This window comes from Meles meles, chromosome 5 (genome assembly GCF_922984935.1).
Source record: "Meles meles chromosome 5, mMelMel3.1 paternal haplotype, whole genome shotgun sequence".
Taxonomy (NCBI): Eukaryota; Metazoa; Chordata; class Mammalia; order Carnivora; family Mustelidae; genus Meles; species Meles meles.
Genome location: NC_060070.1, coordinates 92,595,761 through 92,618,847, shown reverse-complemented (window position 1 = coordinate 92,618,847; position 23,087 = coordinate 92,595,761). Strand labels below are relative to the sequence as shown.

The following is a 23,087-nucleotide window of genomic DNA, read 5'->3' as shown; positions in this document are numbered from 1 at the left end:
CGCCTGCCTGAGCCTCCATAAGAAGAGGGAAACCACACTCGCTTTGTAGGTACTATTAATGATCATAGCATTAATTATAGTTGACATTTATTGGGTGTTTTCCATGGACCAGGTGCTGGGCGAAGTGGGCACTTGCATATCTTATCTCATGTAATCCTCACAGCAAACCCACGCCTGACCCTAAAGCCAACTCCCTGAGGAGTAAATGCCTTAGAACACATAATACAGCCACTTAGCATAATCCCAGAAACATAACGCCTGCTCAAGAAGTTGTAGCAACAATGACAACAAATAATATTGTTTGGTGGATTACTGTCGCCCCATTTTCTTGCCTCTTCCCTTGGGAACCACCTGCCGAGTCTTCTAGAAGTAGCCCTCCTGGGACCTTCCTCCTCCAGGAAGCCATCTTCCTAGACCAGTGGAGAACCTGTGGTTTTGCCAGGCCTTTCTCCCTGAATGTCCATCCCGTTTGTGTGGCTTTTGGGGATTCAGAAAGTGGGTTTATGTCCCTGTGAGCAGTCCCACCATTTCCTCAGGGCAGGGGGTAGTGATAGAGCTGAGGGGGCTGATACCGGATGGGGGTGCCAGTGTGACCGCAGCAGGCCCCTCCTACCCAAGACTCCCCTTAAGTCTCCTGGGCCTGTTCTCTCCTCTCCCTGGAGAAACTGAGGTCCCGCACCAGAAGTCTCTGCCAAGGCACTGGACAAGTCCTCCAGATATGGAGCAGGGTGCTCAGTCCCCAGCCCACATGCCCAGGGCAGCAGCACAAATCAGACACCTGACTCAGAGCTTTTCTTTTCATTTTTATTTTAAAGGAAAAAAAAAACAAAAAAAAAACAGTGCAAAAACCCATTGTCCAGTGTCAGCCATGCCCACCCCCCACCCCTAGGTCACCTCCCTGACTGGGGGCCTGACTTTTCCTCCCACTCTGCAGCCCCTCCCCCTCATGCAATCCACATGGGGCTGGAGGCTCCACTTCCCTGGAGTGCCAGATCCCAGGGGGGCTCAGGAGGGAGGAAAGAACTGGGTGGGGGCCACCCCCCCAGGTCTCCAGCCACGGCACCAGGTACCCCTCTTGGCTCTCAATAACCCTTTCCTGACCACACTACTAGCGTGGGGGGCACCGATCTGGGGGAACCCTGTCCGCACCCCTCTTTGCCCCGGGTCCGGCTCGGGGCTCTTCTCACTGAGGTTGGGGGTTCCCTCCCTCCCTCCATGGTGGGGGAGAGTGGTGAGATCCCCAGGTTTAAATACCTTAATGAAAGCAGGGGATGGGGGACAAAGGGGCTTTAGATCTAATAAATTATTAGCGTTTTTTGTTTTTTTTTTAGTGTCCGTGGGGGCGGGTGGGGTGGGGGCAGGGCGTGGCCTCCAGGGCCCCTCCCTCCCCTTACTGGTGGATCTCATTCTCTATGAGGCTGTCCTCATAAGACTGGAAGTCTGTGTCCGTGAGGCCATCAGGCGGCATCAGCAGCTCCTCATCTTGGGACGAGGACAACTGGGGCTCATCCCCCGAGCTCCCAGGACCCCCATCCCCATCCACGTCCACCTCCGAGTCCTGCAGCACCTGAGCGATGTATTTCTGAAGGGGGAAAGGAGCAGAGGGTGAGGGTGGACAGCTGCTCCCCATGGCGAGGGACTGACTGGGGGGATCTCAGAGTCTCTGGGGAGCAGGACAGTGAGCCTCCCAGAGGGAGAGGTGGGCAGCTCCCTCAGTGAAGCCGGATGTCTCCCTGTCCCAGGGGCTGGAACAGGCTCCACTTCCTGGAGGACTGGTGGAGCCTCAGTCAGCAACTCCTCCCCTCGCCCCCCTCTGCCACGATGAACCCAGGTACTCACTGCAGATTTGGGGACAGCAGCAGCAGTGGGGGGCCGTCCATTGCTTCTGGGGTCCACAGCATCTGTCTCCGTGTGCTCAATCTTGAGGGGTCCAGAATGAGTCAGGGAGTGGGGCGCTGTCCTTGCCCTCAGTCGCCATCACGACCTCATGCCTTCCTGATCCCCTTGCTGCCCCGCCCTCAGCTCCCACCCAGCCCCCTGCTCCACTGCACCCCCTTGACCTTCTGCCCTCAGCCATCCCCTGCCCCCCTCGCCCCACACCTTGTAGTTGTGGGCACTGAGGTATTTGAAGTGTCCGAAGCAGACGTGGCAGAGACAGATGACGATGGTGATGACCAGGACCACGAATGTGAACATGGACGTGGGGGCTAGGAACCCTGGTGGGGGGGACGCAAAGGATGGGGCTGCTACCTCTCCTCTGGGCACCCCCTCCCGGGGGCCCACCACCCCACTTTGGCTACCTTCTGAATGCAGTCCTGCATTCCTACGTGCCGTGGCCTGACCTGGCTTCTCCTGGGCTCCTTGCCTGCAGCCCTTGGCCACCACGGGCTCTCCCATGGCTTCCTCTGTCTCACTCTGGATGGCACCCTCCATCACCCTGCCCTGCCGCCCCCCGGGGCGGTGTGTGTGGGGGGCGGCCCTCACCGGTGCGCATGGTGGAGAAGAAGAGCAGCCAGAAGAGGCAGAGGATGGGTGCGGCCACCACCTGGTTCACAGCCCCTGAGTGGATCTTCTTGTCCAGCTTGGCCGGCAGGTAGGCGTAGTAGAGATTGTACCTGTCTACCAGGTGTTTCAGCAGCATGTACATGAGCCCTGGGGGAAGCCACACGGGCCCTGACCTTGGAACCAGTGCCGCGGGGCCTCTGTGTGTTCGTCCCAGCTCGTCCTCGTCCTTTCCAGACAGCTGAGAGGCTGGCCTCCCTCCTCCTGTCCCAACCCCAGTCCAGGAAGAGCCCCAAGCCCACTGCAGGAGCACACAGTGTCCCCTTCCTCAGGCTCCTTGCCTCCTTCCACGGCCCCTCACTGAAAATCCTACTGTTAGAAGTCCGTTCTTTGGGTCAATGAGCTTCTTGAAACCCTTAATTTTTTTTTTTTTTTCTACCCTGTCTCTACACAGAGGAGTATAAATTAGGTGGTAAGTTCTGTTTTTCTGGGGCCTGAGGGAACGGGAGCTTTTGAAAGGATGGGGAGGTTAGTTTTGGAGTTTGGAGCCTTTGATAACCAGGGAGAGTGGTTAAGGGGTCAGGGTCTGATGGGGCGGACAGCGGAGGGAACTAGTAGGGTGACGGCTGCAGAGAAACTGCTAGATTTCAGGAGGAGGAGCTGCTTAGTCTGAGGTGCACAGCTCAGCTACCACGGGGTACCTCTGTGAGCAGTGAGAGCCCAGCCCTGCCCCGGACTCCAAAGGTCATTCCTGAGCTTATGGGACTGTCTCCAAGTATAGTGGCAGACCCCGTGTAGAAGTGTGAGTGTGTGCACGTGTGGGAACACCACTGGGGACATGTGATGTATGTCTGAGTATGTCAGCTGAGTGAAGGCACTTGGTGTGGATGAGTATGGCCATGTCGGGGTGACTTTGCCCAGGGGCCTGGCACACCAGCTGGGGCCAGCCTGAGCTGAGATGGCTTTCCCCCTCCACCCCCCCAGGCCGGGCCCCAGACTGAGGCAGGGACCGGGCGGGAGGCCGGAGGGGCCGGTCTCCCAGCCAGGGCCCTGTCCACTCGGGGCGGCCTGCCTTACTAGAGTGAAGCGGGTGAGGTCCTGGGTCCCCCCGAGCAGGGCCCAGGTCCCGGCGCGGCGGTGCCTACCGAAGGGCACGATGATGGGGCAGGTGATACTGTAGGTCATGACCACCGTGAAGACGCACATCATCCAGGCGTAGGCTGCGCCAAACTGGAACTCGTAGGCCTGATGCTGGGGGGGAGAGGGGCAGGAGGGCGGCTCAGGGAGGGAAGGACAGGCTAGAAGGGCACAGGGAGGGAGGGAGGGACAGGCTAGAAGGGCGCAGGGCAGGTAGGAGGGGGCAGGAGGCCAGGAACGAAGCCGTGGGGAAAAGGAACCCAGTATCCAGGGTGGGGCAGGGCGAAGGGGATGGAAAGAGGGGCTGAGGCTGAGGGGGAGTTCAGGGCGGGTACAGTGATGGGCCATGGGTTGAGGGGCGGGGCACCTTTGAGAGATCAGGGGCTGGCAGGTGGCTAGGCCTGGGGGATGGGATGTCCAGGGCCCTCGTGTGGGGTTAGGTTGCAAAGACCCTAGGTCTAGGGACCCGGACCTCCCCCAACTCCCATCAGAACCCTAGACTGTCAGGACTGGCTGGGTTATCTATGTTGATCCATCGCTGCACATATGGGAAAACTGAGGCTCCAGATAGGAAGGGGATAGCCCAGGGCCACGGAAATGGGTCCCCCAAATTCCAGCACCCCTGTGCCCCCACACCCTAGCATGGCCACCACTGTTTCAGACTGGGCCCACCAGGGGGCGCTGCGTGGGCCGCTGCGGCCCCGGGCGGCCGTACCCGCTTCACGTTGCGCCTCTCCGCGGCAGAGCGCGCCAGGCAGAGCCGGATCATGTACATGAGCAGGCCTGGGATGCGCAGCAGGTCCATGGCGTTGCCGATAAAGGCGGAGGCAATGACGTAGTTCACGAAGAAAGCGCCGTTGTCGGGCAGGAACACGCACCTGCGGGCACCAAGTGCTCCAGGGCTGCCCTCTCGGGCGACCCAGCGGCCGCCTGCCCACGGCCAGCATGCCAGCACGCCACACCTCCGCCCCCGACGCGCCTTCCTTCGTGGGGACACCCCAGCTCAGCCCGCAAGCACCCATGGCCCGGTGCCCCCCAGAGCATGAGCCCCAGGGCAGACGACAGACTGTCCACAGACACGTCCAACACCCTCAGTGTGAGTGGATCCAACCCAAGGGTGTGAGCCCAGAGGTGCCGGGAAATCTTGTGCCCTATAAAGACCATGAAGAGTGCTTCGGACGCCTAAGACCACCAATGTTCAGGGTATAACTGCCTGAGATCCCCACAGAGGTTGTGAGACCCTAAAAGACCCCTAAGAGTGTGAGCCCTAAGAATACCCAGAATGTACTCCCTTAGACTTTAAATTAAGCCACAGTTACCCCCAGAGTGTGAGCCTCAGACACCTCCAGAATGCAAGCTCCACAGACCCTTCCTCAGAGATCTCTAGGGTGGGGAGCCCCAGAACCTTTGTCAAAGCCTGTGACAACCCAAGTGTCAGCCCAAGATTTTTACAGATGGCTTATAGCAAGACCCCTAGACCTTGTGCCCATATATACAGTCATGGTACGTGGCCCTCCATCCCCTCACCCCTGAACAGCCTCCTAGGGCTTCCCAGAAAAGGTACTGCATAAGGAACTCCACAGTCACACTTCTGGATAAGAGCCTGAAACTGCAGAGGTCTTCCCATGACTTGTGTCCCATAAACCCCCCAAGTATGAGCCCCATAGTTCCCCATAAATACTCTGGAGTTGTGAGCCCAAGATTTCCACAGATATTTAAAAGTGTGGGCTCCAAGGACCTTCAGGGGTACCCCCAAGTCATTCCCAAATTATGACCAAGATCCTACTACACGTCTCCTGTGTGAAATCTGACTGCTAGAGTTAATCGGAAAATACAAGCTCTATAGGCTTGTATTTCACAGAAATCCCCCAGTGTGGGCTCCAGAGCCCCAAATATACCTTGAAGGTACCCTCTACATGGGTTCCCAGAGAATGAGCCCCAACACAGACCCCAGGGACATCTCCCACGTCTTATACCTGAGCGCTGTGGTGTCATCTTGGGATGACTCTGCCCTGCCATCTGAGCCCCCTACCCCCCCCCCCCCCGGTGTGTCTTGGGCACATACCCCACCCCCGGTCTTTTTCCCTGGGGGCCCAGGTAACTCACTCAAACCGAATAGCTGCCTCAGCCAAGAATTTCTTGTCAAAGAGCCAGCGGAAGAAGAGGTCCAGGCTGGAGAGGAGGAGTAGAGAGGTGTGGTGGGGGGCTGGAACGGCCCAGAACACCAGGGGAGATGTAGTCCATGAGCCTCTGGGGATGCCCCCCAGACAAGGGTCCCGCAGCTCTGTGAGGGACATGGGAGCCTGAACTGCTCCCCTTGAACATCCTGCCCCTCCCCACCGTCCCCAGCTCTGATTCCGTCCTCTGCAACCCACCTGCTCAGTCCCAGCGAGGGCAGGAGCAGCACCATGAAGATGAGAAAGGTGTAGCACTTGTGCATGGTGGTCCTGTTCTCCCCAGAGCTGGGGCAGGGGGCACAAGGGCAGAGGTCAAGTGAACCAGCACCGCCCCCCCCCCCCAGGGCTGCTCCCCCAGCCAATATGGTATCTGCTGGGATGGGGGCCTCCCAGTGTGAGATGCTGGCCAGCCTCCCTTCCCTGGCAGCTCTGGGACTGCCTGGGGCAGGGAGGCCACAGGGGAGAGGGCTTCCCAGCAGGGACGGCCAGACACCTAGGAGGCCCAGAGCACAGGGCATGTGCGGTGTCTCACCGTGTCCAGTGAGCTTCGAAGAAGGCCGAGTAGTAGACGATGGTGGGGAGCAGGGCCGAGAAGCACCACAGCAGCAGGGTGGGGAAGAACTGAGTGATGATGGGGTTCTGCGGTGGAGCACAGAGGGGTGTTTCAGGCGGGTGCTGTCTAGCAAGCCCCTGTCTAGCGTGCTTGGCTTACCTGCCCCCCTCCCCCTCTAAGCCCCAGGCCCCATGGCTCCTGGGGCCCCGTGGCAGAAATCCAGAACATTGCAGGGCCAGAGCGAGGGTGGGGGCCGGGCTCACGAATACCACTTCAGGGGGAGTTACTGTCATGGTTAGCATTGGCTGAGTACCTCCTAAGTGCTGGGCACTGACCATGGGCTTTATGTGTATGGATCTTTTGAACAATGCTATTGGCCCATTTTACAGAAGAGCAAACTAAGGGAAAGAGAGATTCAGCAGGTTACCCAGCTGGGTGAGCAGTGGCGTGGGGATGGGAACCCAGGCCAACTGGGTCTGGTGTATTTTGCTCTTATCACTCGGGAATTTTCAACTTGTCTGACTTTGGACTTTAAGGCTCCAAGATGGTATGCTGTGTGCATGGCAGGAGGAGCGAGGGAGGAGCTGGTGGAAATAACCCCTCACTCTATGGCCATCTGAGCAGTCGTGCTTTTCCACACTGGGGTTCACCTAAGAGTCCTTTTGATAAAGGCATCAGAATCTAAGCTTGGAAGCCAGTGTTGAAGTCTGAACCTCTGTTCTTCTGTTGGAGAGATGGGGTGGGGTGGGGATGAGGAGAAGGAGACTTGTCACATGGTCAGTTAAAACTGGCCCGGGCTCACTCTCTTCTCTGGTATCTTTCTAGGGCTGTGCAAACCCAAGGGTGGTGTCTCTCGGGGGAAGGTGGCAAGGGCATTCCCAGAGGGCTCTGCAGCCTGTGGTCACAGGGAGCTCTTGATGGGCCTGGGCTGGCCAAGCAGAACCGGAGCTAGCCCGGGCCAGAGGGCATTCTGGCTTCCCCCTCCACCTCCGGAAAAGAGGGCTCCGAGTCCTGGTATCTGTGTCTCGAGACCCAGCACGGAGGGGGTGGTCTGGGGCTTGAGTCTCACATTGAGGTACTCCACAGGCTTGGTGACATTGAACTTGTCCATCGTGGTAATGATGATGGCAGGGGTGGTGAGGAAGAAGAGGAGGATGAAGAGGACGACATTGATGACCAGGCAGCGCAGCCACCAGATGAAGCCTCGGATGGAGAGGTGCTCCCTGGAAGGCAGAGGTGAGGGTCATTCTAGGGATACCCCAGCCCTGCCTCCATTCCCCTGTCCCCGCTGCAGCCACCAGGCCACACGAAGCCTGTCCCGGCCGCCCCGCAGTGCTCACCAGTAGATGTTCTGGGGGTCGGGGGCGTAGGACACAGTCCAGTTGGAGATGTGCAGGGACTCGCTGCAGGACGAGGCGCGCGGCTCCCCACGGCAGGTGCAGCCCTGGCACTTACACACGTTGAAGTCCTTGAGGATGCTGGGGTGGGGGTGGGGGGCGCTGGTTACTGCCAAGGGCTGGCCATGAGCTCGAGGACCCAGGAGCCCCGCCAGTCCCCAGGGCACCAGGATGGGGATGGGCTGCAGGACAGGGGCTCACATGGCGGTGATGGTCTCATTGTGGAAGGTGACAAAGGCCATGCCAAGAGGCTTCTCGTTCACCTTCTCCTTCTCCCGCTTGTAATCCTCCTTCAGCTTCTGCTCCAGCTTCGTGTAGTACTCGATGGCCTCCACCTGCCAAGAGCAAGTGAGCCGGGGGGTGGGGCTCTGGTCAGGGAGCCAGGCCGCTCCCCGGCACGCTTGGTGGCACTGACCTGGGCCTTACTCCAGGCCAGGTGCTGCTCTAGCCTTTCTATGCATTAACTCATGTAACCTTCATGGCAATCTGGAGGTAGGTACCATTAGCTCCGTCTTACAGAGGAGGAGACTGAGGCACAGAGCAGTCGAGAAACTTCTCTGAAAGCCACAGAGTTGGTAAATACAGCGCAAGGCTATTCTCTTGGCTGAGCCCTTCTGATTTGGGGTTTGTAAACTTGGGTCACTGCATGGATGGGGAACCCAATAGGGGAACCCGGAACAAGGACTGCAGGGACAGGTGGGGGCCCTGAGAGCAGGGCTGCACTCTGCTCCTAGTCCTGGGCCCCCCAACCCTACCCCACCTCGGGGCCTAGCCTGCTCTGGGAGTCTGTTTACCATGTGCAAGGCCCATGTGCATGTTCCTGGGGTCAGGGGACCCAAGTCTGGAATGTGTCCATCTCTACTGTGGCTGGTCTTTCTGGGATCTGTCCACCTCTTCCCCATACCCAGCTGGAGCTCTGAGAGCCCGGGGTCCCCTCATACCTGCTCACAGCCTCGTACCACGCAGCAGCAGAGGTGGCCGCAGGGTTTGGGGTTGATCATGGTGGGGACATTCTCCTTGCTCTGGAGGTTTGTGAAGTAGAGTTTCCCCCGCTCGGCCTTCTTCCTGTGAGACCCAGGTGCCCAGTCACCCACTGGCCCAACTAGGGCCAGGAATGGCAGGGAGGGCGGGTAGGGAGCTCAGCTCAGGGGTCGTCTATGTCCACTCCCTAAGGACAGGGGTGAGCTTACAATTGGATCAGCTTAGAACACATGGTTCAGATACGCCTCTATTCAAGGGTCTTCCCGCCCATCCCTTAAGGGCCAGAAATTCTTTCTATGATTTGGCCTGAGTTTCTTATACTGCAGCTGAAGTAGGGTATGTCCTCAGATTAAAATCACATGCCCTGGGAAACACCAGGAAGGGAAGCTGGGTTCCTGTGGGGTAGCCAGCATGCCCCCTGCAAAAGGCAGGGGCCCCTCCTGTGTCATCCCCTCCCCCCATTACCTCTCGGCATCAAGGAACATAAGACGAGCCACGTTGTAACATGGGCGAGCTTCAAGAACCGTGCAGTTGGGATAGGCCTCCCTGAAACACAGTCCACCATCATCTCTGTAGGGACCCCACCCACCTGCCTGCCGCCATACATCAGGCCTGGGCCAACAGCTTAGACCTAGTAGCTGCTCAGTAAACACGTACTGAACGAATGGATCTATGAGACGGTCATTCCCTCATGCTCACCCCCTCGATCCCCCAAACCCCAATCTGGACCACAGTCTTCCCCACTCCTGCTTAAAGGCTGGCCACTAAATTTAATCACAGTCTGCTTCTTAAACAAAATCACAAGCTGACTCCTGAAACAGACAAGCTGAACTCCGAGCTCCCCACGGACACCCATCGGGTCTGGTATGAAACACACAGTACATGTACAGCACCCGTGTGCTGAATGGATGCCTGGTTCTCGGGATTTACTTCCTCACTGCAGGCAGGACCCTGTCAGAGTCCCCCCAGACCACCCTACTGGGAACAGCACCCCTTCCTGACTCCTTCACTGAACCAAACACTGCTTTGGTTTTCTTCTCGGCGCCTACCCCTGCTTGACGCCATGGCTGTCACTAGTTCGTTTATTATCTGCCTCGTCCACCGGGATAGGAGGTGAGGGAAGAGGCTGCTTCTTTTTTGTGTATGCTGCTGAAACCCCAGCCCGACTCCAGCGCAGCCGCACCACAGGTACTCAGTAAGTATGGGTTGTTAAAGGCTTACCAGTCCAAGCTGACAGCTGATTCCAACAGGACAGTAATATTCAGATGTCACCTAATTCTGAGCACACACTGTCCTTAATCCTGACCCAGACTGCCCCCTAATGCTGATCACGGCTCGGACTCGAGATAGGATCCCAAGTCGCTCTTGTACTGACTGAGGATGATCTAATTTTGACCGCTGTTCTGTAACTTTTGGGAGGGCAGGGCCTGTTTCTAATTTGTTTACGTGTGGGGTATCGAAGGTGACAAGACAGGTGTGTTGAATGAATGAGTATCCATCCGCTGGATACTGATCACAAACCACTCATTGGTGGGCCGCCAAGGGGTCTGCAGTCTGACCCTGGCCAGACACTGCCTCCCAGTCCGGTTCTGATCCAGAACAACTGACTTCCGATCCAGGCCACTTAATGGTGGATCCAGACCTCTCCAAGTCCTGATCCTGATCACGAAGGTCCCTTATCAAGGCCACTGGCCAACTCCTAATTTTGGCCACAGACCAACCTCAGACCAAACTCTCATCAGACCCTGCACCGGCTCCTAAGGCCCACTTTTCCCAGGGGAACCTCCAAGAGCATAATGACCTTTCATTCATTTTTATGGCCCCAAGGCCCACCACTGTGCTTTGGTCTGGCATCATCTGAGAAAGTCTGCTCAGTGTACAGGTGAATGTATGACAGGATCCCTAACCCTATCCACACATTGTCCCGGTCACATGGCACTCCTAGAGGAGGGTATGCCCCTCCCCAGAAGATAGAGCCCCAGAGCTGGAAAGAGCCTCGGCAAACATGCACACCTGGGCTCCCTCAGTATCCACGAAGGCCAAGGAGCTCCTTCCTCTTGGTCTGCACATAAACCTCAGAATGTCACATCGAAGTCTGAAGCCACACACCTCAAAGGGCCCATGGACCCGAATCAACAACCCATGACCCAGTTCAAGCTGGGTGGGGGTGGCAGGGGAGGGGATGGACCCCACTTTTTTCACTTTTCAAGTATTTCTTGTATTTCTGCTGTTCTGGCAGGTGCCTCTCACCCAGCCCAAGTGCTGGAATACCCTGGACTCATGTCATTCTCACCTCCATCCCTGCATCAGCCCCAGACCTCAGTGCGAGGGCAGGAGGAGTCTAAGGGGCTGAACGGTGAAGAAGGGCCCACAGGACCTGGGGTTGGGGGTAGGAGTAGCCACTCACTCAAAATGCTTCTTGATCTTTTCTGACTCTGCATATTTGGAGATTCCGTTGATGAAAAGAGTCCGCTTCACCTGGGGTGAGAGGGGAATGGGTCTGCCTTCTGGAGGAGGAGGTTCAAGAATGTGCCAGGAGGGTGTGGGGAACAAGGAGCTGAAGGGTGGGAGGAGGCCTTCGGGATAAGCCAGGTCCCAGGGCAAGCCAGGAGAGTGTATCCCATTGAAATCAGGCAACAAGCTTAATGAAAGAGCCATCTGGCCTCTTGCTCCCGAGCGGTCATTGGGGGAGAGGAAAGGGGGGCTGGCTCTCTTGACCCTCAGGCCATAAGGGCCCGGCTCCATGGCTGGCCTGGTGCCGAATGCAGACAGTGTTTGTCACTACCACAGCATCCCCACGGCTATTTCCTGGGGGCCAGGCACAGCACAGGTGCTTTCCACCGGTCCATCACTTCCCCTTCCCTCCGACCTCAGGAAGGTTCTGTTGTCCCATTTTACAGACAGGGAAGCTGAGGCTTAGGGAGATCACTTAATGTGGATAGGGGCTCTCGAGCTGCGGGGCCAGGATGGGAACCCAGGTGGCCTCCTCCCGGCACAGGTGCCCCTTAGGGCTGAGGCAAGCAAGGAGGACGGAAGGGAAGAGGCTGGGGTGGGGCAGGCTGGGGCTCTGCTCCACTCACCAGGTCGTCCTCCTTGTAGCGCATCTTGGAGGTGTGTCTCCGCATGCTGTAGACGGTGAGCAGCAGGTACAGGAAGGCGAAGGAGGTGTGTAGCCACAGCAGGTTGTTCCTGGAAGGGCAGAGGGGGACACGGAGCCACTGGGGATGGCAACGCACTCAGACAGCCCCCAAGCTCCCGCTGTGAATTCAGCCCTGGTACGGGGCCCCCCTCCTGGCCCTGGTCTTTGGGCACGGACCCCCTCCCGGGGCAGGCCCCACACTCCACGTTGTCCAGGCCCCAAGATTATTCCACTACAGCTGAAATGGCCCCACGGGGTCATCTCGCTGCCCTGCCCACTGACTACACTGCCTCCCACTCCAACTGCCCGCTGCCATCTTTCCTTGGCCTGCGGTCACACAGCTACTTCTGGGTCTGGTCATCCCTGGGGCTCCCCGACAGACCTCCACCTCCTCTGTCTCCAGTCCAAATCCTCAGGGCCCCACAGCCTCGTCGACAGCCTCCGCCACCTCTCCCTACTGTGTGCCCCCTTGCACCCCTGTCATGGCTAGACTCTGGTGCAGACCCTGACCTCCCTGACCGGCTTCCCCACCTTACCCTGATTTCAGGTTGGCAATGGTGGTTCTCCCAAAGCTGTAGGCATTGTTCTCTGGGGAGGGGGTAAGAAGAGGGAGAGGACGATGCTGGGGTAAGAACATGGGTCCTCTTGCCCCCGATCCTCTGCTCCCACCACCCCCCATCCTGGCCCTCACTGACCCAGCAGGTCCCCTGAGAAGTTGACAGGCAGCACGATGCCCACAGAGAGGACACCCACGACGACCAGCAGCCCGATGATGTGCCGCTGGAAGGACAGGTAGTGCACGGCATCGCCCCCACATTTGTCCCGGATCTCATCATCCCTGCAGGTGAGGGGCGGCAGAGGACGTAGGTGAGGCCCAGGGCAGCCGAGGGGCCACAGCTTACCTGCCTTGCCCGCCCCCACCCCATGTTCCCCCAGCCCCTGCTGGTCTGGCACCACTGTGGGGGTGGGGTGGGGTCTCTGGGCCCTCTATCTTTTGGGAAGGGAGTGGGGAGAAAGGGAGAGGGAAGGGGAAGGAAGGAAGAAGAAGACAGAGAGAGGAGAGGAATAGATGGGCGATGGGGAAGGCCGCAGAGAGAGGAAGACGGGTGAGAGATGTGAAGCAGAAGGGTATATGGAAAGGGCAGGTGAGGAGGGAGAGGCAGGTTGGTGGGAGAGGTAGAAACGGGAGGGAGGACCTGGGTTGGGGCCACAGTGGTGCCTTATGGGTGCTGGAGAAGCACAGGTATGGGGCACCGGGGCAGGGGCCCTGGGGCCGGGGCCGGGGCAGTGGTGGTGCTGACCTGTCCGGGCCTCCTGCCTCTCTCAGCGCTCACTGCCTGCCTGCTGCACTCGGGCTCCATCTCCTGACTTCTGCCTGCTGGATACTGGCTCCTGCCTGTTGCTGGCTGCTCCCAGCCTGCCTGCTGCCCCCACCCGCTGGCTGCACGAGGCTCTGAGGTGGGGGGGCTCCAGCCTCTGCCCTCGGGGCGGGGGGCGGCAGGGGCTCGGACAGCTGCGGGCAGAGTGGGCCCACCAGGCAGGGGGCACACAGGAGACGGGGTGGGGATAAGGTGAGGCGAACTCAGGGGACAACGGAGGCTGGGACCCCAGGGCCTGGCCTCCTGGAGTAGGGAGCAGGCTGCTGGGCTGGCTGGGAGCACTAAAGGCCCTCAAAGCTGCTGGCAGCTGGACTTTGTGGGGGAAGTGACAGGTTCTCAAATTTCTCTGTTTCTCTCTCTCCTTAGAGTCTGAAGACTGTTCACTTACTTTATCCTGAAGATGGCTGTCAGCCAGGAACAGAAACCCTAGGGGACAGAGGGCTGTCAGCTGGAGTCCCTTCCCCTCCAACCCAACCCCCACTTCCCCCTTGAATCCCAGCCACCCCATGCTCGTGACCACCTCTGGGATGTGGCCCACCTTGGCACAATTTCCACATCTCCCTCCCCTCCCCACAAAAGCAGCGCATCCCAGAGGGCAAGAGGGAAGGTGCCAGCCCTCAAAGGAGAGAAGGACTAAGGGCAAACTGGGCTATCTGTGGATCTCGTGCCCAGAGCTGTACATCCCTGCAAAAAGCCAATGGGGCGGCGCCAACAGAGGAAGGCCTGAAGCTGTGTGGGTCAGGGGAGGGACGGGTGGGACTCAGGGTTCTAGCAAGGGCAGTGGGGACCTCCAGACCTGTAGCTAACAAGCGTTTGCAACATGGCTGCCAACAGCAGAGGGGCGGGCCAAACTGCCTGAGTTCCTGCCGCCTTTCTTCCAGCACACCCCAGAAGGACCAGACCCCGCAACCCTGTGAGCTGCAATTCCTACCCTCAAGCCCCCAGGCCTGCCTTCAGCCAGAAACTCACCCCCCTGAGAGCAGGCTGGGGACATATGGGGGAGGGCCAGATGGAGAGAATCCTCCCCCACCTTCCTCCTAGTAGAAGGGCCGGACTTAACCCAGGATCGGGGAGAGAGGCGCCTTCCAGCTAAGATGCAGGACTGCTCCCTGTAGCGGACATCACCTGAGTCTGGGGACCATCCAGGACCTCTGGGTGGGCAGGGGTGATACCTTTGCTTTGCCACTCACCAGTAGGAGTCCAACTCAGGAGGCTGACTGGCTTCTTCTACTGTGGCTGCTATAAGAGCTGCTGTCCCCAGGGCCCCCAGCCCAAGCTGGACTGACCAGGGCCATCCTGGGGCCTAAAGATTAGAGTTCTGTCTAGGACCCCCATGCCGGCTGAGTGACAGGGGCCAGGCAAGTAATGCCTAAGCGCTGGGCCTGACGTGAATGAAGGTCTGGGGACTGCTGAGAATCTCCAGGTACATGCCTTGTCCACAGGGGCCTCTGTCACTCAGCTATGACCCACAACTGGCCCCACCCCGCTGAGGGCCACCAGGCCACTAGCCTGCCATCTCTGAGCAACACGAAGTCTATGTTTGCTCGATGAACCAGAAAGGCTGTTGTTACTTCTAAAACCCTAAGGGAAAAGAGGTCCTTAGGATTATTGGGGATGGGGGGACAGGCACAGAGTTCTATGTGGGACAAAGTTCAGGATGTGTGATGCTAGGTTGGTGCTAGCTTGGGGGTCAGCATGGGGCCCAGAGGCAGGAGTTCCAAGTCTGGGTGGGTTTCCTGCAGCTCTTAGACAAGCGTTACCCTTGCTGAGGAGAAGGTCACATTCCATAGGTCCTTGACCCTGTACCTCTGGAGGCCAAGGCTGCTGAGCCCCCCACCCTTGAGGAGGAGCAGGAGGCGAACAGGTCTGGGGGAGGGCACTCACATTGTCTCTTTGGTCAAAGTCGACGGAGCTGGAGACAGACGTGAGACGCTCATACCGGTCATGACTGTCCCCGTGCATAGCTGAGGCCACACTGGGGGTTGGGGAGGTGAGAGATCAGAGAGCCTGGTGAGTCTGAGTTCCTGGAGAGCAGGGTTGAAGTGGGGGGCTCCCACTCCAGGTCTCCAGGGGCTAGACAAGGCACAGAAAGCGCAGAGGCTGAAGCGGGGAGGAATGACTGCCTTCTCCCTGCCTCTCTGAAATCCGCCTCTTTGCTTCAGGAGCCCTGGGGGGGGTACCAGCGCAGGGCAGTGAGCAGGGAGGACAGTGTCTTCATCGTTGACCCCGAGGCTGAAGTAAGAATGTGAGCAGGCGCTGCAGTTCTGGAGCTGACCAGCAGGGGATGGGATGGGGGGGCAAGAGAGCCAATATCATGCACAGGGCAATGGGGTATTGGGGGCTGGGGGATGTTCCCCTGGTGGGCCCCTACCCTCCCCTTTTCCTGACCCCAGCAGCTGCCGAAACTCCAACGCCAGTCCTACAGGCAGAGACAATGATATGACCTGAAAGGCCAGACTTGGGGCTCCATGGAAAGCCCCCCTCCCAGCCCTCCAGAAGGGGTGAGCAGGGAACCCTGAAATATGAAGAACTAGTTGTTAGAGGATGGCAAGCCACTGGTGACTCCCCCTCTTGTCTCCGTGACCAACAGGTGAGTGTACTGTAAGTTCCCTGGAGGACCGCCCCTCCAGCCCAGTCACCAGGAGAGCAGGGCACACAGGGAGGGGCTTCTCTCAGGCTGAAAGCCAGATGGGAAGATGGGGGAGTGAGGCAGAGACAAGTTGGGGAGCCCCCTGCTCTGCAAAGCGCACCGCCTGCGTTAACCCGAAACACGAGCCTGCAGAGGAGAAAACTGCAAAGAGAAACCAGTAACTTGGCAGGAAGAGAAGAGAAGCATGAGAGAAGAAAAGAGAAAGCTGGTTTAGTGGGGATGAGGGGGCAGGTGCCCCACATACTATTCCTGTTCCACTCGCTCCCTCTCCTGCTGCCGCCGACGCCTGGGGACAGAGAACAGACAGGGTTAACAGGGGTGGTGGGGGAGGGTCCCCGGGGACTGGCAAAGGACAGAGGCCCATGCCCTCATGTCCCCCATGTCCATTCTGGGACTGGTCCCTCTTCATCCCCCCAACAAAGGGGGATGAGAGAGGGCTGGCTCTTATCCCTGAGAAGTAAGTGTGTGTGTGTGTGTGTGCGTGTGTGTGTGTACAGGTAAGGGAGAGTCCCAAAGCCTTACCTGTCTGCATCTGTCACCAAGGCCAGCCGCCCGTAGTCCCAAGCCACCTTCCGGAGGATGGAGAACAAGAACAGCAGTGCCTGAGGGCAGAGGAAATGGTTGGCAGGCAGACAGTCTGTCTACCCACTGGACTAGCCAGGAGAGCAGGGGCGGAGGGGCTGGGATTTTTGTTTTAGAAAGGGATGACTGGCTTGGGTGGACGGTCAGGGGCTAGGCTTGGGCTGGGTGATGTGGACCCCTCCCGTAGTTAAGCCTGGGGAGTCAGAGTCAGGTGGAGTAGTTAGGGTAGCAGGTGTTAGCGAGCTATGTACAGGGTGTGGATGCCAAGTGTGGGGTTGGTGGGGGGATAGTGTGTGGGCACTCACAAGGAAGCACATGAAGTCAAGAGCCAGCACGGTGGGGACACCCCCAAAGGGCAGGCCCTGCAGGACGGTGCTGCGGATCCGGGCACTGTAGCAGTAGTCCTTGGGGTTGCTGTTGTTGAGGGCCGTGGTGCCCAGAGTGGCCAGAAGGAAGGGCAGCATGGCTGCTACTGCCGCATGGTCCTCCTGGGCGGAGAGAACAGGGGTCAGCTGGGCTTGTCCCTGATCCCCATCATGGCTCCCCGTGGGACCATGAGGACAGGGAGTGAGGGCAGATCTGCCCGGCAGCCTGGGTGGGTGGAAGCGCTGGCTTCCAGAGATAAGGGCCTGGGGAGGGGAGAGTTGAGTCACATGGATTTACCTTCATTGGCTGTAAGGCTGGGTCTGGGGAACTTGGCCCAGATCTGGACTGGGGAGACTGGTTTTTCTAAGCTGGAAGTTGTGAGTCTCTAATATCTGCCTCCCACCGCCTCCATACACACCCACCCACACACACACACACGCTCACACTCACATATTTGCTTTCTCTTTCTCTGCCTCTCTTTCTCTTTTTCCCTGGAAACTGAGTATGAGGGAAGATGGGGAAAGTCTTAGGTCTGAGGATTCAAGCCTAGGAGGATGGGTCAGGAGCCAGCTAGCTTCTCCTGATCTTTTCTTCCAACCTCTTAGAAAAATGGCATGGTTTCGTCTGCTTAGAGTTTTCAACTCTGTTAATTACTTTCTCAATACAATTGGCTTAAGAAAAAAAGAAAAAGAAAAAGATGTTTAGGTTCCAAGCTGGTCCACTGTGCTCAGAGTAGGGACCCAAGGATGGGGTCAGAGTGGGAAGTCAGTGAAAGAGTAAGGCTTCTGGGTTTGTGTGATCTGCCTGGTCCCAGTCACTCCTGCTTACTCTCGTTGCTTTCCCCCTGCCTTGGAAGCAGCTACACCCACCTTCCCGCCAGCTTCCTCACCTCTTCAATGATCTTAGCACAGGGGTCACCTGAGTGGTGTGAGGACTACAACTCCCAGAGTGCCCTGCTCCTGCCTCCGGAGTAGGGCAGGCTGGGAACGCCTGCCCTCCAGCGAGTTTTTCCCATTGGCAAAGGGAAAGAGAGGGTGGGCGTGGCCTCTTCCCCCGCCCAAGCGCCCTGCAGCCAGGGTACTACCCTCCATCCACGATCCCCACCACTGCGTGGCTGTCCAGCCTTTTGTGGTCTGGGTAGATGGGACGGGGGAGGAGGAGGGAAGGGCCAGCCAGCCCGGATACCTGGGTTCTGGGACTGCCTGGGGACGAAGCCTAGCAGGGCTCTGGGGAGGCTCCTAGGGTGGAGGAGAAATGTGGCCGAGGCACTGCTGCCCCACCCGCGTCCTATTGGGGGGCCCCTGGGGACCCCTTCTGCTGACAACACTGAAACTCTGCCTTGAGGGGGGGCTCCCCAGGGAAGGAGGAAACCAGACAAAGAGAGAGAACAACAAACCTAGAATCAGTGACAATAACTCTGGGAGCAAGCACCCTCCAGCCCCCGGCGGGGGGAGGGGGGAACGACTCAGGGTTTCTCCTGCCCACTGATCCCTGGTTTTCCCCAGCCTCTTCCTAACACTTCAATTACAGGGCAAGAGTCACCAGCTCTCGGATGGAGGGGGAAGCTGTGGTTGTTTATATGTTTCACTTGGTCCCAGGGAGTCTCTGGAAAGCCTATGTTAGGAAGGCTAAGGTAGTACCTGCCTGATGTGTTATGCCTCCCTCTTCCCTGCCGGCTCAAGTTGCCTTAAAAAACCCCAAACCAAAAAAACCCCAAAACTCCATTATTTCAGTGATTGCAACAGGCACCATTTACCAAGTGCCCACCATTTCAAGAATAATACACACGTGTTTTATTTAATCCTTGACAATCCTGAGTTGGATATTATTACCATTTTATGATAAGGGCGCAGAGGCTTAGAGAGGTTAAGTAACTTTCCCTAAGTCACGCTGCTAATAAAACAATGGGGTTGGGGCGCCTGGGTGGCTCAGTTGGTTAATAGGCTGCTTTTGGCTCCCGGGGTCCTGGGACCCAGCCCCACATGGGATTCCTTATTGAGCAGGGAGCCTGCTTCTCTCCCGCCTGCCATTCCCCCTGCTTGTGCTTGCTGTCTCTCTCGCTTGTCTCTCTGTGTCAAATAAATAAATAAATAAATAAATAAATTCTTTAAAAAGAAAAACATGGGGTTCAAACCTACATCAACCTCTTTTTAAAGCTAGAACAGTGTTCAGGGCACCATGCTCTTCTTTTGTGCCTAGGACAGGGCTCTGCGTAACATGGAAGCTTTGTACATGCCCATTAAATGCTCTCCAGCTAGAAAACACCAGAGCACTGAGGCAATGTGTACGTTCAGGTGTGTACATGTGTGCGATGTGTGTGTGTGTGTAGGGGAGAGGTAGGTGACTGATCTCTAAGTTGGGATGTGGGTGGGGGTGTGTCTGGGAGCCGGGGTATGTAAACATAAGACGCAAAGAACTCTGGGGCACTATGGTTAAAGTTGAGGTTAAAGGTAGGTAGAGGTAGCTTGGGTCTGTGGTAGTTGGGGGCCCTCTGCAGGAGCGGCTCCTCTCCCAAACTCCCAACTCCAATGCACTCTGGCAATCAAGACAGATTCTACTGTTTCCCTAACTCCAAGGCTCCATCAGGCCAGAATGTAATGGGTACAAACCCCTGGCATCCGCTGCCCCCCAACTCTAGTCCTCTCCACACCAAAGGAAGGTGGAATATTCCGGGAGCTTTTAAGGGGACCCCATAGGGTGGGTGAAGGTCCAGGCAGATGCTTAGTAACTGAAATGACCATATCCATCTGCTGCCTCCTTCTTTACAGTCACAAAGCCTTCTCCCCTTCACAAATGCATTGATCTTATACCGCCCCCTAAACCTAAGGAAGGCAGGGCACACTTGCTGGATCAGATCATTATTACCCACTTCACAGGGGAGGAAGCAGGGACCCAGGGAGCAGAAGCAACTCACAAGAGGTCACAGGGCAGGTAAAGGGTGGAGCCAGGGCTGGTGGCTCTTCAGGTGGACTGGGTTCCTCCTCGGAGTTCCAAACTGTGGGGTCTGTGGGGCGGGGCTGCTGGGCTGAAGTTCACCTAGAGCAGCTGCTCAAAACTTTTAGTGAGAGTGGGTGGTTGGAGGGAAGAGACTGAGGCCCAATATGGGGGGGGGGGAGAAGTTGGGGGGGGCAGTTCATCCACTCAGCCAGCTGTATCCTGGAATTTCTCTAGCCTGACACTGAGGCTTTAGCTGGCAGTGTGTAGAGGGTGGTAGAGGATTTTATTTCCAGCTATTGAAAGGTTGTTATTTTACCATTAAGAAGTGTGTGCGCTGTGAGGGCTGGGGAGTTGTAAGTTAAAAGCTTTTTCCTTCCAGATTTATTCGGGAAGATTTCATTTAGGGCCTGCGCTCCTAGGAAGGTGGTGTGGTCTGAAGGGAGGAAAGGACAATGGAGGCCCACTCTGCTACTATGTAACCTGGGCATCAGTCTTCCAAACTGTAGCAAAGATGTATTAATATCCTTGCCTCACCCCACACCCCCAACTTCACAGGGAAGGGCAAAAAGTATCACTGAGTGAGGATAAAAGCGGTAGGAAAAGGATGCATTCTCAAATATTTATTTTACTCTGATTTTGTGCCAGGTACTGTTCTAAGCGCTTTACACGCGTTGTCTCATTTCCTGGCCATCAGGACCCAGAGAAGACACTGAGGTACAGAGAAGGTACACAACCTGCCCAATGTCACACAGCCAGTCTGTCACAGATCCACATATGGACCCAGGTAGCCTGGCCTAAGTATATGCTCTTGGCCACTGCATTTTGCTGCCCTGGCCAACAGAGCAGCTTCTACCAGGGGCCTGGGAGTTGGGGGCCACGGAGTGCCTGCTACAGCTCTGGAGAAATGCCACATCCTATTTCTGATTGCCCTCCTTCTTGCCTGCTGTGAGACCCTCCACTCAGACCTTGCATTTGTGATTCCAGGTTCTGAAAGAAGTACAGAAGACAGGTGGCAGAGCCTGGGGGCTAAGAGTTCAGGCTCTAGGATGAGACAGATCTGGCTACTGACCTAGGAAAATACATTTCACCACCCTCGGCCTCAGTTTCTTCATCTGAAAATGGGAATAATAGTTCAGATGTGTGGTTTGTTTTGAGAACTAAACAAGATGACTTATGTAAAGCTCTTAATACAGTTCAAGGCATATGATATATTCTTAAAAAAATCAGCTAATGTTATTGATAAAGAGAAGCATAAAAGGGTTGGTTTAGTGGAGGAAACTGGTAAAAATAAAAATAAAGGAAAACAGACTTTAATGATAGAGCCCCTCAGTCAGGATGGGCTTCTTTTCTAGACCCAAGGGCTTATACGGCCATTCAGGACTCTGCCACTAAGTGGCAGGGAGTGGCCCCAAACTCTTCAAACATACCGAATCCATTTGCAGCAGGCCAGAAAGGTGGGGGGGGGGGTACAGGAGAGTGATGTTATGCCAGGATGGGTCAGGAGTTCAGAGAAGAGAACCTGTTATTGATCAGCAACCAGGCAGGGTGCCAGGTTCTTTACCTGTTATCTAGCTGGTCCCTATGATAAATCATGTAAGGAGGTGGTAGTAAACACACTTTTAAATTAAAATTAAGGTTCAGACAGGTTAAGTAACTTGTCAAGGTCACACAGCTAAAGAATGGCAGAACTGGAATTTGAACTGAGGTCTCTAAGAAGCCGTTATCATTGGAGAGAACTCGCAGGATGTCCGAAAGGGGATTAGCCAGCTTAGCTACCTTTAACTACCCACCACCTGCCTTCTGCCTTGCCACATCCCCACCTACCCACCCATATGCCAAGACTGAGTTGGGTGAGCCAACAGCAGGTCCCAGCATGTGCCACCTGGAGCAAGCCAGGGCCTGGACCCTCTGGTGCCCTGGAGGACAGTCATGCTGCCAGCACATTAGGGCTGGAAGCCTGGTAGACACTCCCACTCCTCTCCTCACATGCGCCTGGGAGGCAAGACTAGGGTCTATCCTCAAGAGGGGTTGGGCACAGCCACATTTTTCCTGGACTGACCCAGGGAAAGGCTAGAGAGTAGTACTGGGTAGAGAAGCTGGGACTCTCCTGCCTACCCCCAGGGAAGTGGAGGGCTGGGCGGCCAGACATCCCCCCAGGGGACCCAGGCAGGTGGCAGCACAGAGCCCCAAGGGCAGCCGGCCCCTCTGACCTCTCCTCTCCACTTCCCAAGCGACCTTCTCTTCGGAGGAACAAGGCGCCAAATCTCTGGGACTGTCCTCTCTAGACGGTCAAGAAGGCCAGGAGGGACAAAGCGCGCCCCCTCCCCCCAACGGGGCCTTTGCCCCACTCCTGGTTCGGTCTGAAACCTCTCCCCACCGCACCCTCCAACGCAGGCCCGGGCGGCTCATGAATGAACTGCACTGTGTGGGGCGCAAGGAGAGGACACGCTCCCGGGGCCAATCGCCTCCCCAACCCGCGACCAGTCCCCAGACGGGCCGGGGGCAGCGGCCGGCCTCACGCCAGCTCCCGCGAACCGTGCCCTTGTCCGAGCCCGAACCCCTGCCCCGGGTCGGTTTCTGGGGTACTCAGCCCCGGAAACAGGAGAAAAGATAAAAGAGACCGAGGGCACTGGACTTGGCGACCCTGGAATCCAAAACTCGGGGGCGGGGGCGGCAGGTTCCCCACAGCGGCGGCGAGCTGATGGGGGCGCAGCTGGAACCCTGGAGGGGCGCGCGGGGGACGCGCACCTGGATCGGGCAGGTGGGAGAAGAGTGGCGCTAGGGGGCCGGGGGCGGGGGGAACCACCCCTCGGGATCTCCCCCGGGGTGGGGACAAACGGCGGTGAACATCTGGACCTTAGGGCAGGATTCGGAGGACTCGCATTTGGCTCAGGATGGTGCGGGGATAGGGGCAGCGCGCGGCACCGCTGGGTCCCTCGGGCCCGGGCACCTCTGGGTCCCGCAGGAGGTTGAAGGGAGGGGACACGCAGCTGAGTCCGGGGTTTTCTTTGGGTGGTGGTGGGATCCTCAAAGAAAAGAGAAGGGGCTAGAGAAGGGTCGCGTACTCACCCCCAGGCGTAGACTCGGCTCCGGCTGGGAGCCCCGGGTTGGGGCGGGGCGGGGCTGGGGGAGGGGGAGGGGAGTCGCTGGGCGGCTCGAGCTCCGGGCTCCTGCGGCGGCCGCGGCAGTGTCTGGGGGAGGGGGAACGGGAGGAGGGAGGGGGAATGAGGAGGGGCGGGGCCGCGCAGGTCCCACCCCCCACGCCAGCGCACGCAAGGCGCGCGCGC

At 57.6% G+C, this 23,087-nt stretch overlaps 1 protein-coding gene across 2 annotated transcripts; it reads right to left on the bottom strand.

Moving 5' to 3' along the window:
• Positions 1 to 790: 790 nt before the first annotated feature.
• Positions 791 to 23,001, bottom strand: TMEM63B (transmembrane protein 63B). Of its 2 annotated transcripts, XM_046005165.1 has the most exons (24): positions 22,870 to 23,001; positions 16,803 to 16,985; positions 16,438 to 16,517; positions 16,160 to 16,201; positions 15,150 to 15,240; positions 13,654 to 13,691; positions 12,582 to 12,724; positions 12,423 to 12,474; positions 11,828 to 11,936; positions 11,155 to 11,225; positions 9,213 to 9,293; positions 8,708 to 8,831; positions 7,968 to 8,101; positions 7,710 to 7,847; positions 7,439 to 7,592; positions 6,349 to 6,455; positions 6,015 to 6,101; positions 5,746 to 5,811; positions 4,355 to 4,517; positions 3,648 to 3,753; positions 2,485 to 2,652; positions 2,101 to 2,216; positions 1,840 to 1,920; positions 791 to 1,582 (listed from the first exon to the last, which is right to left on the bottom strand). In XM_046005165.1, exons 2-24 carry the CDS (start codon positions 16,959 to 16,961, stop codon positions 1,391 to 1,393), a joined length of 2,502 nt encoding a protein of 833 aa, XP_045861121.1. In that variant the 5' UTR covers positions 16,962 to 16,985; positions 22,870 to 23,001; the 3' UTR covers positions 791 to 1,390. The 2 variants fall into 2 exon arrangements, with proteins under 2 accessions (XP_045861121.1, XP_045861122.1); XM_046005166.1 differs by lacking the exon at positions 16,160 to 16,201.
• Between the last annotated feature and the right edge of the window lie 86 nt (positions 23,002 to 23,087).

Bases quoted from the DNA above. Each gene is read 5' to 3' on its own strand.
- TMEM63B (XM_046005165.1), bottom strand. From the start codon at position 16,961: ATGCTGCCCTTCCTTCTGGCCACTCTGGGCACCACGGCCCTCAACAAC. The intron at 2,653-3,647 runs GTAGGCACCGCC...GGCTTCCCCCAG, and splicing joins CCCCATCATCGTGCCCTTCG to GGCTCATGTACATGCTGCTG. The intron at 1,583-1,839 runs GTGAGTACCTGG...TTCCCCCTTCAG, and splicing joins CTGCTGTCCCCAAATCTGCA to AAATACATCGCTCAGGTGCT.